The sequence below is a fragment of the Drosophila ananassae genome, chromosome XL (assembly GCF_017639315.1).
Source record: "Drosophila ananassae strain 14024-0371.13 chromosome XL, ASM1763931v2, whole genome shotgun sequence".
NCBI lineage: Eukaryota > Metazoa > Arthropoda > Insecta > Diptera > Drosophilidae > Drosophila > Drosophila ananassae.
Window position 1 is genome coordinate 957,267 of NC_057931.1, and position 13,632 is coordinate 970,898.

Consider the following 13,632-nt stretch of genomic DNA (forward strand, 5'->3'; position numbering starts at 1 on the left):
GCCCCCCGCTTCCCGCCTCCTGCCTCCTGACAGACCATCCTCGCCAGCCCCACCCCCTTGGCAGAGGCCATAAAAACACTTGAAATACAATAAGTTGACAACAGCAACAGCGGCACCAACAATAACAATAATAACAATAAACGTTGAATGTTTTTATCGCGCTATTTGTCCTCGGGCGATTTTCAACGCATTTTAGAAAGCGTCCTGGCCAGAGCAGGAGCAGGAGCAGAGCTGCGGCGGTGGCGGTGGCACACATCCCCGTTATTATTTAGCTATTTGGTGGTGCAACAGTGACAGCACCCCATATACCCCATCTAACCCATCATAGCACTGCCCCACTTCAGTGGCGACCACTCGAGAGCAGCCCAAAGTCGCATAATGGCGCTGATATTTATGACTATTCTCATAGTATTTTTTCGGCCTCTCCAGCGCTCCCCCCCACTTGGCGAATTTATTCGCAAAGCTGTAAAATTTATGATCCCACACATGAGTTAATAGAACAATGCGGCGAACCCTTGAAAGGAATTTTATTCTCGATGGAAGCGGTGGAAATTTATGTTGTCTATTCGAAATTAGTTTATTGTTTTCCTTTCAATTTTGTGCGCTTCTCCGCGCTCGGTTTCTTCGGCGGCTCTATGAAATATTTATAGTCGTTTGTTTTCTGAATTAGTGGGCTTGTTTATGGGCCCCCATTAGGGGCAGGGCTGGCCAATTTTTAAAGAGTTCTGCACTACGTTTAATGTTTTTTCTTGGGGGGCTGAGAATCACACATCATCCCTACCTGTTTCCGATGGAAATCGATTGATTGTCTGGCTGTCTTCGAGGAACAGCTCGCATCACTCACACGCATCACTCATACGCAGCGTTGGCCCGCTGCCAGGTGGTGGTGGTGGTGGTGGTGGATGGGTGGGTGGGGAGCCATTTGTTTACCTTGTACCTTATATACTCTGCCCCACACACTCGCCATAATTTGTATGCCCAAGGCGGCGCGAAGGCATTGACATTTTATTTTTGCCACAAAAACTGATTTATTGCCTCCATTGACAAGTCAACGAGTGAGCCAGTCAGTCAGTCAGTCAGTCAGTTAGTCAGTCAGTTTGTCACTTTCTGGCACTTTAGTTACATCTCGACCCGAGAAGGGCGTGCGAGAAGCCCGGTTTTATTCGCCTAATTGCATATTTACCTTTGCACGGCGAGGGCCAGGGTTAGCCAGACGGAGATGGTGTGGCACATGGCTGGCATAATCTGTAAGTAAACAGGACACGGCGGGATGAGAAGCTTATACACGGAATAGGGCATAGGAATATGCAATGTGGAATGTGGATGTGTGGGGATTAGTCGGAGCTCTGGAAGTAACTTTCTCGTTTGACTTTCGCACAACTTTCTGAGGGGGAGCGCCATAATTAAGATGAAACGCAGGGATTGAAAGGATTCAGAAGTCTGAAGTCTGAGGGGCAGTCTTCGAGGAGCGATGTACTGCCAGCAAGGACTCTACAATTACAAGCGATTACGGACATAAAAACCCATGTCGAGGACCTGCCATCAGCCCGAAGAGCAATTGCTTATTCCTTCTGCCGCAAATCAGATTTGGCCAACTGCACCAGCCAGAGTCCTGTGCAGGTCCGGACGGAGTGCCGGCAACTGGCCATTTCAACGTTTTCGAGGACGACAGGTGTCTGCTCCGTTTATGGAGCATAATGAGCGTGGCTCTGTGGCAGACAGGCACTCAGCACCGCACTCTGTATCTGTATCTGTATCTGTCGGCCATGTAGCTGTATCTGTATCTGGTCTGTAGCTGTGGGCCTGTGCGTTTGACATTGAGCTTAGCCATATAATGCACAATCTGTGGCCTAATCCGGTTTATGTGTCTGACTCCGCTGCAATTACACGGACATGGACAGATACCTCTGTTCGGAGCGCCGTGCGCAGTACTTTACAATGAAATGGTTAGCCCCTGGCCTGGCCTCCGCCCCCGCCCCCGCCCCGGCCCCTTTCTCGTTACATTAACATGGCCATTATGCGCGCCATTCAAAGGGGAGGCAGCAGGGTAAGGGGCACGGGGGAAAGGAGCGAACGTGCTGCTGGAGCGTATAAATTCCAAAGAATGAAATGAAATCTTCAACTTTGAGGCTGCGATGGCCGCCTGGCGGTTATTACCAAACGAGGATGTGGATATGGAGTTGGGGATGTGGATGTGGATGTGGATGTGAGTTGAATTTTATGGCAGTCGTACTCAGAGATAGTCCTCACCCACCCCCCCTGGCAGCCATCTAGGACATCCCAGCTTGAACTTGGCTGGTACAAATCCCCTGAGAGTCCACTAACAGCACGTAGCCTTGGCAGAACGACACGCCAGGACAGTGGTGGCAGCAACTACAATCGGAGATGGTACTTGCCAGTTAAAGGATATCCCCAGGACTAGCAACCACTGTGCCTCTCTTTTCGGCTGTCAGTGGGGAGTAGGACACTGGCAGTGGCAGTGGCAGAGGCAGTGGCAGTGGCGCTTTATCAGCCCGACACTACTCCGTTGAAGTGAGTAAACAGTTTTGCCCTCGCCCGCTGCCCCTCGCCCCCTTAACGAGTGCCATAAATTGAAAATGTTGATTAATCAAGGCGGGCCATGGAAGGGCCATGGAGGCAGGGGCAGGAGAAATCAGGGGCACCCCAAAGTTTGCATGGTAATGGTGGAAAAACGCTCTCAAATGAATAAGTGCTGTGAATGGATGGGCTGAGCGAGTGGGTGGCCCTTTTGGGTGGATTACTGCGATTTCCGGGAGGGGGCAGTAGGCGGGGGCAGCAGGTGGCAAACGGCAAACGGCAAGTGGCAAGTGGCACTAGCAGCGCCTTTCATTCTTTCATTATGCTGACAGAAATGACACACACAAAAGGACAGAATGGAGAGCTGGGAACTGGGAATGGAGAACTGGGAGCTGGGGCGTAACGTGGCATCAAATGCGATAACGATAACGATAACGCGACGGGATACAAACAAAGCATCATACATCAGCCGGAGACAAAGGGAAAGGCAACAGTAACGGAAGCACAAAGCGAGAGTGAAAGTGAAAGTGAAAGCGGGCTGGGAGGAGGACTGGGCGCAGAAAGTTCCAGCCAAGCATTTTATTTAGGTCAATGAGCGGCGTGGCGCTTCTTCTCGGAGGGAGGGAGGGAGGTAGGCCGGAACGTGGCCAGAAGCCAAAACAAACAATTTTCCGCTCTTCCCACTTCTCGGCCAGCCTTGGCAATTAGTTTTGTGACGAAAGCAGTCAAAGGAGTCGGGAGCAGTGAGAGAAAAGGAGCCTGGAAGTATGCCGGGGAAGTGGTTGCTACTCTCTGCTTGTTATTTCTCATGAAGCTCCACAAGACGGCCGCCCAGTTCGCTCAGTGTATCCAGGATACAGTGGAGCCTTTGTTGACTTACCTCGTTGAAGATACTGTAGGCCAGACACATGGAGACCGGATGCAGGGGCTTGTAGTGGTTGCCGAAAGTGTACATGTACCAGAGGCCGGGTGCCGGAAATATAACCGTCAGCATGTCGCATATAGCCATGCCTGCGAAGAGAGAGAGAGGGGTGTGTGCTATTAGAGAGAGACGGCGGCAGCTGAAATTAGAAATTATGGTAATGGCTATGCAAATCATTGCGATTTTCAATGTAAATTGATTGTCTGATTGGGCGATGGGCGCAACAAAGTGTCGGCCCGTCCTCTCCGGGCCAATATTGGGCGCTCTACCATGACTCCTGGCTTCTGGCTTCTGGCTTCTGGCTCCTATCCCCCACCTACTGTCCTGTCCCCCGATCAATTATTTATGACATTTCCGCTCCGAGCCCAGATTTTGAGCGTCAAGTAAATATTTGTGTGGACACACATCTGGCGTAATCCGAATCGAATTTGTTTATTATAAACATGCCGTGCGGGCCTTGTTGTCTCTTCCGAATTCGAAAATAAACAGCCCTAATGCGTGGGCGGTTTTCCTAGCTCTGTAATGTTTTTCGAATGGATGTGGAGGGCAAACTGGCCCACTGACACTTGAACCTGACTCCCAACTGCCTAACTGACTACATGACCTCTGCCCACACGGGGAGGCTATCCGGCTACTATTCAGAGTTAGGAACTCTTCAGAACCCAGCACTATTCCCCCGATTCCCGCCCAGTGCACTCTCCACTCGGCCTGCCAGTGGCAAGTGCTGTTTTCGGCCATTTCGGTTGCGGTTGCTGCCTCTACAGACTCAGTTTCGTGATGCGATTAGCCTTGGCCTGGGCCCGACACCCCTGCTCTCCCCTGCTCCGGGGGGGCAGGGGTTAACCCATTGACAGTCAAAGCCCGTCTGCCGCCCGAGCATAGGAATTTGTTTAAAATGTAAACTTTGTTTGCAACTTTCCGCCACTCTGTAATTGGATCGAGTGTTTCGATTTCGATGGGATTTCATCGAGGACCTCCTCCCCCCAAAAGGCCCCCTTGTAAGCCACTTACTGCCACTCACTGGCAGCGTCGGAGGCTTTTTCATAAATCAGCGGCAAATTCCGCGCACACAGCCATTAGCATTACACACGCTATTAGAATATCTCAGCATTACGCGGCCTGAGCGGCTCCCAGCGGGTTAAGGCGGTCCAGGGGAGCGCTGGGGGCTCCATGGAGGCCGGGCCGGGCCGGGTCGGGCCGGGTCGGAGCACGCACAACGCCAGCTATTTTGAAATCTCACAAAACTTCTGCCTGATTTAACATTGTGGCACATTAAGCTCCGTGGCGGGCGGGGCAGGGCCGCAATGACATGGAATAAAATAAATAATAATCATAAAAGCGGCGTCAGAGGAGCATGGATGCCACTCCCCCAAGAGGAGCCACAGCCCACCCTGTGACCTTGCCGGAAGACACAGCAGTTGCATGTGGCACGCCAGCAGTTTGAACTTGCACCTGACACTCCCGCCGATGTTTATATTTCGGCATTGCCTTGCAGCCGAATTATCGACCTGGGATGTCCTTCGGAGGAACCTACCCATCAGCACGAAGTTGGTGGGCGTGGCCATGCTCTTCTTGCTCAGCACGAGGACGATCAGCGAGTTGGAGATGATGGTGATGATCAGCAGGAAGGGCATGCAGTAGCCGTAGAGGGGCATCGCGTAGTCGAGGGGGGAGTCGCAGGTGAGGTTCCAGTAGCTCATGTTGCCGACGCTGTCCATCTGCCGGCACTGACCGCCGTCCATCTGCTGGAAGGAGGCCGAGTCGAGGCTCTCGTTCCCGTAGTCGAACTGCGACTCGTTCTGGGCTGCCATGAAGTACTGGCCCCCGTCCACGGCGCCGGCCATCCGGCCCGCGGAGGGCGGCGTGGCCGAGGGGGCGAGCCGGGCGGAGGCGGCGGCGGCGGCATTGGCGCTCCACTGGTAGAGGACGTCCGTGGCGGACACGTCGTAGGGACTCGAGTACGGGTGCACGGCAGAGGCCGCCGAGGCGGAGTTGTTGTCCATGCTGGTGAGCGGCGGCTGGCTGGAGATCGACTCGAGTGTTCCTTCAGTGACTTGCTGCCACTTAGATGGTGGACTCCCAGTCCGACATTCCTGGCCTTGGAGCTTGGAGTTTCTATCTCAGGCTGGAGTTACTTGTCGGAGTTCATTGCCGGAAGGAGCTGCAAAGAGAGAAGGTTTGGAGGACACCATTAATATTGTTTTATGACTGGGAAGTGGAGGAGTCCTGCGAGTATATTACGGCTAAGCTGCTGCCCTGATTTGTTGGGCAACTTGCCACCCGGTACCCGGTACCCGGTTCCCAGTTTCCCGCTTAATGGTCAAAACTTTTTGGCATTGTCCGCCCGGCAGGCCTGCCGCCTCTTTTGGGAATTGGGCCAACTTTCATTTGGCTGAGCGCTTTCGATTTGGCAGAGAGGTTTGCGAAACAAAGAGATTCGATTGCGCTTGAATATTCAAATTGGTTATGATTCTTTCAGCAGAGACCATGATTGATTGATTGAGTGGAGTGGGGAGGGGTGGAGGGGATTGGCAATTGAATGTTTCAATCAGCAAAGTGATGGACTTGAAGGCCAGGCCCTCCGGGAGGGCCCAGCCCATGCATAGATAAGATAGAGGCCGCCTCCAATCACGATAATGTGGTGCCAGCTCCTGGCCCAGTTATCTCACAGCCCGGCCGTAAACAATACGGAATGGCAGTGGCAGTGCCAGCTTGGTCCTTGATCTCCGAGCCAACTAATAACAGAGCATTCCGCATGTTTGTGTCATGTTTATGCTGCCTTTTTAATGGTTTTATTTTTCGCATTCCCAATCCGGCGACCCAAACTTTGGCTCTCTGCTTCGGCTTCGGCTTCCTCTGACCCACATAAGCGCCAGCGCCAGAGGAATGGGACGGGACGGGGTCAGGGGCCAGAGGCCAGAGGTCGCAGTCGATGTCTCCGAAGGAGAAAGGAATTGAAAGCGATGGCCCACATCCCTGTGTGTGTCTTTAAAGACTTGTAGGACACGACTAATGCCGCCTAAGTTGGGCCATTCACTCTCCCTGAATGTCAGACTGTTTATAGATTATTTAAAAGCGCTCCAGTTGATAATCCTTTATTGGCATTCAGCCGGGATTTGCTGGCCTTTCAGTTTTTACCGGCCATTTAATTTACGTACTCGCTGCCGCGCCATTTTTTTGTTTTAGAATTAAATTGTTGATCTCATCAATAATGCGAGCATGGGCGCCATTGAGCACAATTGGATGAATTATTGAATTAGTTCCAGCTAGTTTGGCGCGGATTTGAAAAGGGGTTTCGGGGCGAGAGTGGAGAGTGTTTTGGAGTGGAGGGAAAAACACAAAAAACGAACGGAAATCAGACAAACTAAGTAATCAACTTGCCAATCAGCGGGGAATCAGCGCTAAATGCCAGATGCAAAATACTGCAATCAGGGTCTGACTGGCAACCAGCTAGGATGCCCGACAGTCGTTTAATTGCGAGTGGGACCTGGCTCCATCACTCTTCCTTCAGCTGCACGCTTTCTCCGACTTTCTCCGGCGGATTGCATTGACAGCCTTTGGCATTCGCCGTGATGGTGTGGCAGGAAAGGTAACATGTGGCAGCCACAGAACGCGGTTAGCTGGCATAACTAAAATACTAATCCTCCAAGGACCTGCTGGGACTCGGACTGCCATCCTATCAAGAAAACTTCTTCCAATACGAGAGTTAGGACGAGATAATCCCCGGGAATTACTGAGCTACAAGTCCATCTCACAGAGCCTCGTTTGGTTGACGAAGTTGGCCAACCAGTTGCACAACCCGCTAATTATCTGCTCCTTGGCGTTGGTCCTTGGATCTGCCTTCCACCGCCCACTGGCAGGCCCATGCCTCGTCCTGGTAGACATTAGCCGCCATCTTTGATCCATTACTACGTGAGGCGATGATGGAGAACTTTAACTAGGACACGCAGATGCGAATCTCGTTCAAAAGCAGCAAAAAGCAGCCTCGAGGAGCTCCTCACACGTACTGGCACACAGACACATAGGCAAGTCATCATCATAAAGCGATTAGTGGAACTAAAACTGCCATTAAAATGCCTCTGCTTCCGGCTCCCCCAGCCACTGTCTTCTAGTCCTGGCAAGGACATCTCTCTGGCCGAATGAATTTCCAATAAAGAGTAGTTTCTCCTGCCCCGGGAGGAGCATCATTCCGACATTACCAGAGGTAATTGATGAGCACCGACTGTCTGGCCTGGCTCTGGCTCTGGCTTTGGCCAAAAAACGTGGCTCACCTCAGATAAGCCAAGACGGAGCCTGGCCATCCCAGGACCAGTCAGGACTAGTCACGGCCTTCGGATCTCGAGCTCCTCGGCACTTCCCGCTAAACAGATTTCGAAAATAGTGCCACACTTTAGAGCCGCGTGTGTGGTGATTCCATTTTCTGTTATGGAAAGTGACATTTTCCGCCCACTCCGACCACGCCCAGGCCCTGGTTCAGGCCCTGGTCCGCCCCTTCCGTTGTTGGCTAAAACAAACAGGCCAACGGCAACGTTGTTGGCTGAAAAAAGAGGGAAAAGTCGATCAAATAGAACGAGGTCGTCGGAAAAGTCGAAAAAGTCGGAAGAGCGGGGAGGGGCGGGCTGCTAGATGAACTTAATTGTACTTTTTACCAAGAAGCCAAAAAAGAAACAAAAATCAGAGGAAATTCCCCCAAAGGCACACAATGTGTGTGCTGGTGTGTGTGTGCTGCGGGGGCGGGAGAGGAGAGGGCGTGGCCCCCGAGGCAAGATGAATGAAAGGGAGGGCAGGGCGGAGGCTCCTTCGAATGGCTTAAGTAATTTTCCATTTTCCATTTTCCATTTAGGCGACATAATCTCCATCTCCTTTGTCTCGCTTTTGTTTTTGGCCATGTTTGCTTTCTCCTCTCCGCTTGCTCCGCTTTCTCCGCCTTATCCACTTTCTCCGCCCTCTCCACTTTCTCCGCTCTCTTCTGGAAAGTGCAATGAATAAATTTCACAGCCGATGGCTGCGTGCAGGCCCAACTCGCCACAATTAATACCCGAAATAATAAGCGGAAGGCGGGTAGTCAGAAGCGCCCTGGGGAATCTAATGTGGCTCATTTTCATTCCGCCGGCATGCCGAGTCAGGGCACTGGGCGAAAAGAGGAGTGCTTCCTCCAAGAAGAGTCACAAATTGCACTTATTGTCACTTTCAGCACTGTGGCTGACTGCGGACTTAATCATTTGTAATCGTTTGAGGGCTGCAAGGACATCCCCTCCGCCTCCTCGTCCTGGCGAGCATACGAAATGAGCTCTGGGCTGGCTGGAAGATAAAGCTGCGACATTACGGCCAGCGCCGAAAGAAACTTCCCAGACATGTTGAATTAGTAGTTCACATACGCAGTCCTCCCCCCAGCCCCAGCCCCAGCCTCAGCCGCATCCGATGGACCCTCCGATAGCGCCCCTCCCCCAGGACCTCCCCAGCATATAGCTGGGAGCGTTTAGAGTTTTCCTCGGCGTAATCGCCATAGCGAAACTTTTTCGATTTGGGAATTAAAATAAAAAGGCATCATCGCAGCACAATGGCGGGCTAGCCCCGGGCTAGGCGGCTAGGCGGCTTTGCTCCGCCACGCCCCCGCCACTCAGAGGCACAGCCGCCTCCGGCAGTCCTAGGAGTCCCAAAACTTTTGCCGGCCACTCTGCACGCATCGCTGAGTCCTGGCTTTTCGCGTTTCGCCCAGCATTTCTCTCTAATGGCCAAAAATCCAGAGCGGAACCCCCACCCCATACTCGCAGACTCCCCAATCTCCAATCCCCGGATCCCCGGATCCCTGGATCCTGGGAGCCAAGGCTAGGAGGCTACAAGGCTAGAAGTCTCGTGAAAGCCGGCTAGATAAGTGATAAGCCGCCGCACACAAATTGGAGCCCCTCCAGTCGGCATTAGCGGCACCTTGCGTGTCTGGGGCCCATAAAAAGGATTAGATGTCTGCCGCGACATGGCAGACCCCTCTTCAGGAACTCTCAGTCGGGAACAAAAGTGACGCTTTCAGCGGGCGCTACAGTTACACTTCACTCTCCGTTCGGGGAAAAACCGCTTAGGGCACACTTACTTGGGTTTAAGTAGCATTACCTGATTAATTTTTGGGGGGCGCCTGGCGCCTGCCGCCACCCACTTAACGCCGCACATAGATGGCGTTTGCGGGAACCCGTTATGAGACATAATCCACAGCTACTGCTAGTCCTGAGCCAGAAATTGCTCATCCGCAGTGTTGCACCTGCGGCCCCTTTCGACTGCAGTTTGCCGAAAATGAATCATTCAGGATTGGCAGGAGAGCTGTTTTATTCAAGCAGCTGCTGCAGATATTGCAAGGCACCTCCTCCGTCTTCCGTCCTCCGTCTTATAACCAATTCAATTCGAATGCCACAAAGCCGTAAACTGGCTCTAGCTCTGGCTCTGGCTCAGGCCCGGGCTGGGAAAATGAAAAACCCCAAAACAGCGCCGGAAATGAAGTCGAAACCGCTCCCGTATTCGAGCTCAAGCTCGCATTTAAATTCGAATAAAGGTGGAAATAGCGGTTCAACAAACCCTGCTGGCTCGAGGACAGCTGGATTTAAATATATATCGCATATATATGGAGGAGTATTTATTTATATGTGGCGGACTACGAGCTGGTGGCGAACTGGTGGCGGAGGTGCGTGTGGAATGCAGTTCGTTATTCCAAATGGCACGCATTTACATCGCAAAGCCGCGGCTAAAGCCAAGGCTCTAAGCACCGCGCCATTACGGTTGCCGTTACGGTTCCAGTTACCGTTACAGTTACAGCTACAGTTAGGGCCGCCGTTACCGTTAGCCCTCAGACTTGGCGCTGGCTGCAAAATATGCAAATGGCCGACCCAGAAGACGGCCGGGTGGCGGGCCACCGCGGCGAAATATGTCCAATGATGGCAAAACAAGTATACGCCCGATTGGCTCCTCATCCTCCTCCTCCTCGTGAATGGAATCTGCGAACAAATGTGGATTTCAGCCACTGGTTGATCAAGCGGCGGAGGAGCTTGTGGGGATTAGGAACGCAGGACTGCGTCTCTCACCTTGCGATTGAGACACTTTTGAGCGGGGTTTCTTGGCAAGTTTTAATATTTAATGCGGCGCCACTATCCGCAGAACGGAATTGTGAAATGCCACCAAAGAAAACGCAATTCCGCAGATTTATAAATCTATTTAGGCTCCGCGGGTTGCCCCGACTAGTGGTGGGACTTGTGTTGGGCCTCGTCCCTCGCAAGGCCAGGGTCCTTCGCCTGGGTCCTTCGCCTAGGTCTGCCACTGCGGCACTCAATAAAGAACGTATTCTATGTGCCTGCCCCCAGAGACCCCCGAAGTACCGGGTATCAGACAGTCTCCGCTTTCTCGGCCCGTAATGACAGTCCTGAGGAGAGTCCTGCACATCACAGGCCTGCGCCTTGCGTAATAGGAATTTAAAGTGCAGGGTGTGGGTAAGCAGGCTTCACTGTATGAGTGTCGCCGAGGCACGTGCTGGGCCGTCCGAGGCTCCTGATCGAATGGCAGATGCTCTACCCAGAGGATAATGGTCTAAGTTTTAAGCCCAGGACATTATTCATTCCCGAAACTATTAGAACTAGTCTTTAAAGGCACACCCCTTTCGGGCTGGCTGACTCGCACTGTAGGGTGTCCTGGCCGGACGAACAAGAGCAGCCGAGACAGCAGATTACGTCCTGCAGACATCCTCCCAAGGCAAATGCGTCGTTAACATATGTTGTAGTCGAGTTTCGCAACCAAATTTATCCAAAACCAGCACATGTGTACTAGTCGCCGCACATGTACGTATTCCCATGTGTGCGCCGAGCTTTTTCTATAACAATTTGCCAAATGTTTGTAGAAAATGTACGAGTTTTTCATGCCTCCCAGGGAGGCGGGAGAGGCTGGGCGTGGCGGGGGAGGAGCAGCCTCCGCCAGAAGCCAGGCTAAATCTTTTGGGCCGCCTCCATTGAAAAGTGGCTAAAGTGTTGGCGCACTGAGTGCAGAGCCAAACAGCAAACAAGCTGCCTGCGAGCCAGGCTGCCTGAGAGTGGAAATGTGGCAAGTGGCAGGAAAGCGGCAGGAAAGTGGGGACTGGCAGGCACTCCTCCCGCAAACCACAAACATGTGTGCGAAAGTTAAACACGAATTTAAAGCGAGACAAGCTTACGGAAATATAATTTGTTTCAAACTCGGAGCGGAGCATTAGGCTGAAACTTTCGGGCCAAATGCTCGAAACCGCTTGTCTTTTGACGAGCGGGGAACGACTCTTTTGAATTAATTGATTAGTCAGAGTGCTGCCTGCTCATCTCGGCTGGCCAGAACAGGTCAGAACAGAAGGCCAGGCCAAGGCCCGCTAATGTCTCGCTACATTTTTGGCCGCCACTGTCTGGCCACTCGGGAGCAGGGCAGGTGGAACAGACTTAATGTGCCGGAAAGCCACTTGGATGCCAAATTGAAATAGTTATGTAGTCGGCGCTGGGTCGGAATCACCTGTTCGATTTTCCGGGAAATTAGACAGCAACGACCTGCGACAAGGCCAATGTTCGGCGATCGCCATCGGCGGCTGTCTCCTACGTCGTTACGTAGTCCGGGGCATAAAATCCAATAACGAGCAGCATCCATCAGGCCGGCAGACAGCAGAAAGCAGACAGGCTGTCTGTCCGCCTGTCAGTCCGACTGTAGGCTGTAGTCAGAAGGCAAGGGTGTCTGGTTTCTGCTGCTGTTTGGCCAAATTTATGATTTGGCCATACACCTAGGACGCCCCTCCCCCGTCGCTCGTCTCAATTAAACCAATTTAAACTCCTTTCCGATGGCCGGCGGCAATTAAAATCCACTCTGCTCGAAGGAATCCCTGGCCGCACGGGGGAAAATCAATAAATGTCCAAAAACGCACACTCTCTCGCCGCAAAAATGTATAATTGAAACGCATAAAATGTAATTGGAAACCTGGCTGGGAGCGCTTTTTGCATAAAGGATGCACTGGCTCCGGACCACCGGTGGGATGGGGGTTTGCCAGCCGAACACTGTTCGAAAGTTTAAATTGAAACTTTGCTGGTTGCCGGAAAGTTGCTTGTTCAAAATTCAAATATGGGTTTAAAATTACAAGCCGGAAGAGGAAACAATGGACCAGATCCAATTTAAACATTCCATTTAAATACGTTCTCTAATCCGCAAGCCACAGCATTAAGCATGGGTATGGGGGACAATCTCGGAGAGAATAGAGCCATTTCTTTGGCCATTTTTCATGGCTGGATGGCCCGGAAGAGGAGGACTAATAAAGCTGCCTCACCCGCTTGCTGGGCGAATTCCCAAAGCTCGCTTTAAGCGAAACCCAGTTCCTGCAACGAAAACAATTGCATGCCACTGGCGTGTTTGTCCTTCCTCTCTCCACCCTCCACCCTCCACCCTCCACCGCCCGAAGGACAAACCGCCAATTCTTAACCCTGGACCCACCGCATACGTAGAATGAATTCCAGCAAAATATGAAAATATGGCCCGCAGCCACTGCACAGGGAGCAGCACAGGGAGGATGTGTGGTCCTGGCGAGGTCCTGGTCACCAGCTGCTCCGCCCTTCCGAGCTACAACTAATCGAATTGCGTCAATGGGTCGCTCCTCCGGTGAATCAGTCTCGGGCAGTCGGATAAACAAACGGCGTCTGCCGCTGATCGGATCGAAGATATATAGCCGGGTGCAGCGGGCGGTCATAGTGCCAGGCGATTTACGAGCTGGTCAGTGATATATGGCTGGGAAGCGGGCTCCGATCAGGGCGCTGCGTAAATATAATTTAATTGGCCCTGCCCGGCTGCCCGCCTGCCCGGCCCGCCAGCTGCCAATTAGTCTTGGCTTTCGGCGCTCCGTCGCGATCTATTTCCATGCCGCGTCTGGAAATAGAAGCGGCTTTTATTGTAGTCCGTCCTTGTTATTATTTCGTGGCTCTGTCTGTCCTGCCCGCTCTGGGCCAACTTTTGATTGACTTGGCCATTCCCATTCCCGTGCCCCCTCCCCCAGAGGGCGAACAAAGCAGCGAGTTGTGCGCCCAATTGGATTTAATTATGCAAAGATATTTATCCAGGCCCCGACCAGTCCTCGGCCAGCCTTTTGTTGTGGCAGTCGGGAGGAGAAGTATCTGCGAGATGCTCGCACAAAACATCTAAAT

At 52.4% G+C, this 13,632-nt stretch overlaps 1 protein-coding gene across 2 annotated transcripts in view; it reads right to left on the bottom strand.

The window, feature by feature from the left end:
* LOC6503773 (sex peptide receptor) overlaps window positions 1-13,632 on the bottom strand; it is a 65,414-nt gene that overhangs the window by 4,432 nt on the left and 47,350 nt on the right. Inside the window, exons 2-4 of one of the 2 annotated variants that reach the window (XM_001963734.3) lie at window positions 4,995-5,621; window positions 3,419-3,549; window positions 1,184-1,245 (exon numbers count right to left, since the gene is read on the bottom strand). In XM_001963734.3, the coding sequence (XP_001963770.1) occupies window positions 1,184-1,245; window positions 3,419-3,549; window positions 4,995-5,463 (662 nt within the window). In that variant the 5' untranslated portion in view covers window positions 5,464-5,621. Of the gene's footprint in view, window positions 1-1,183; window positions 1,246-3,418; window positions 3,550-4,994; window positions 5,622-13,632 lie in introns of those variants that run through there. The other variant, XR_006507582.1, reaches the window with a different exon arrangement.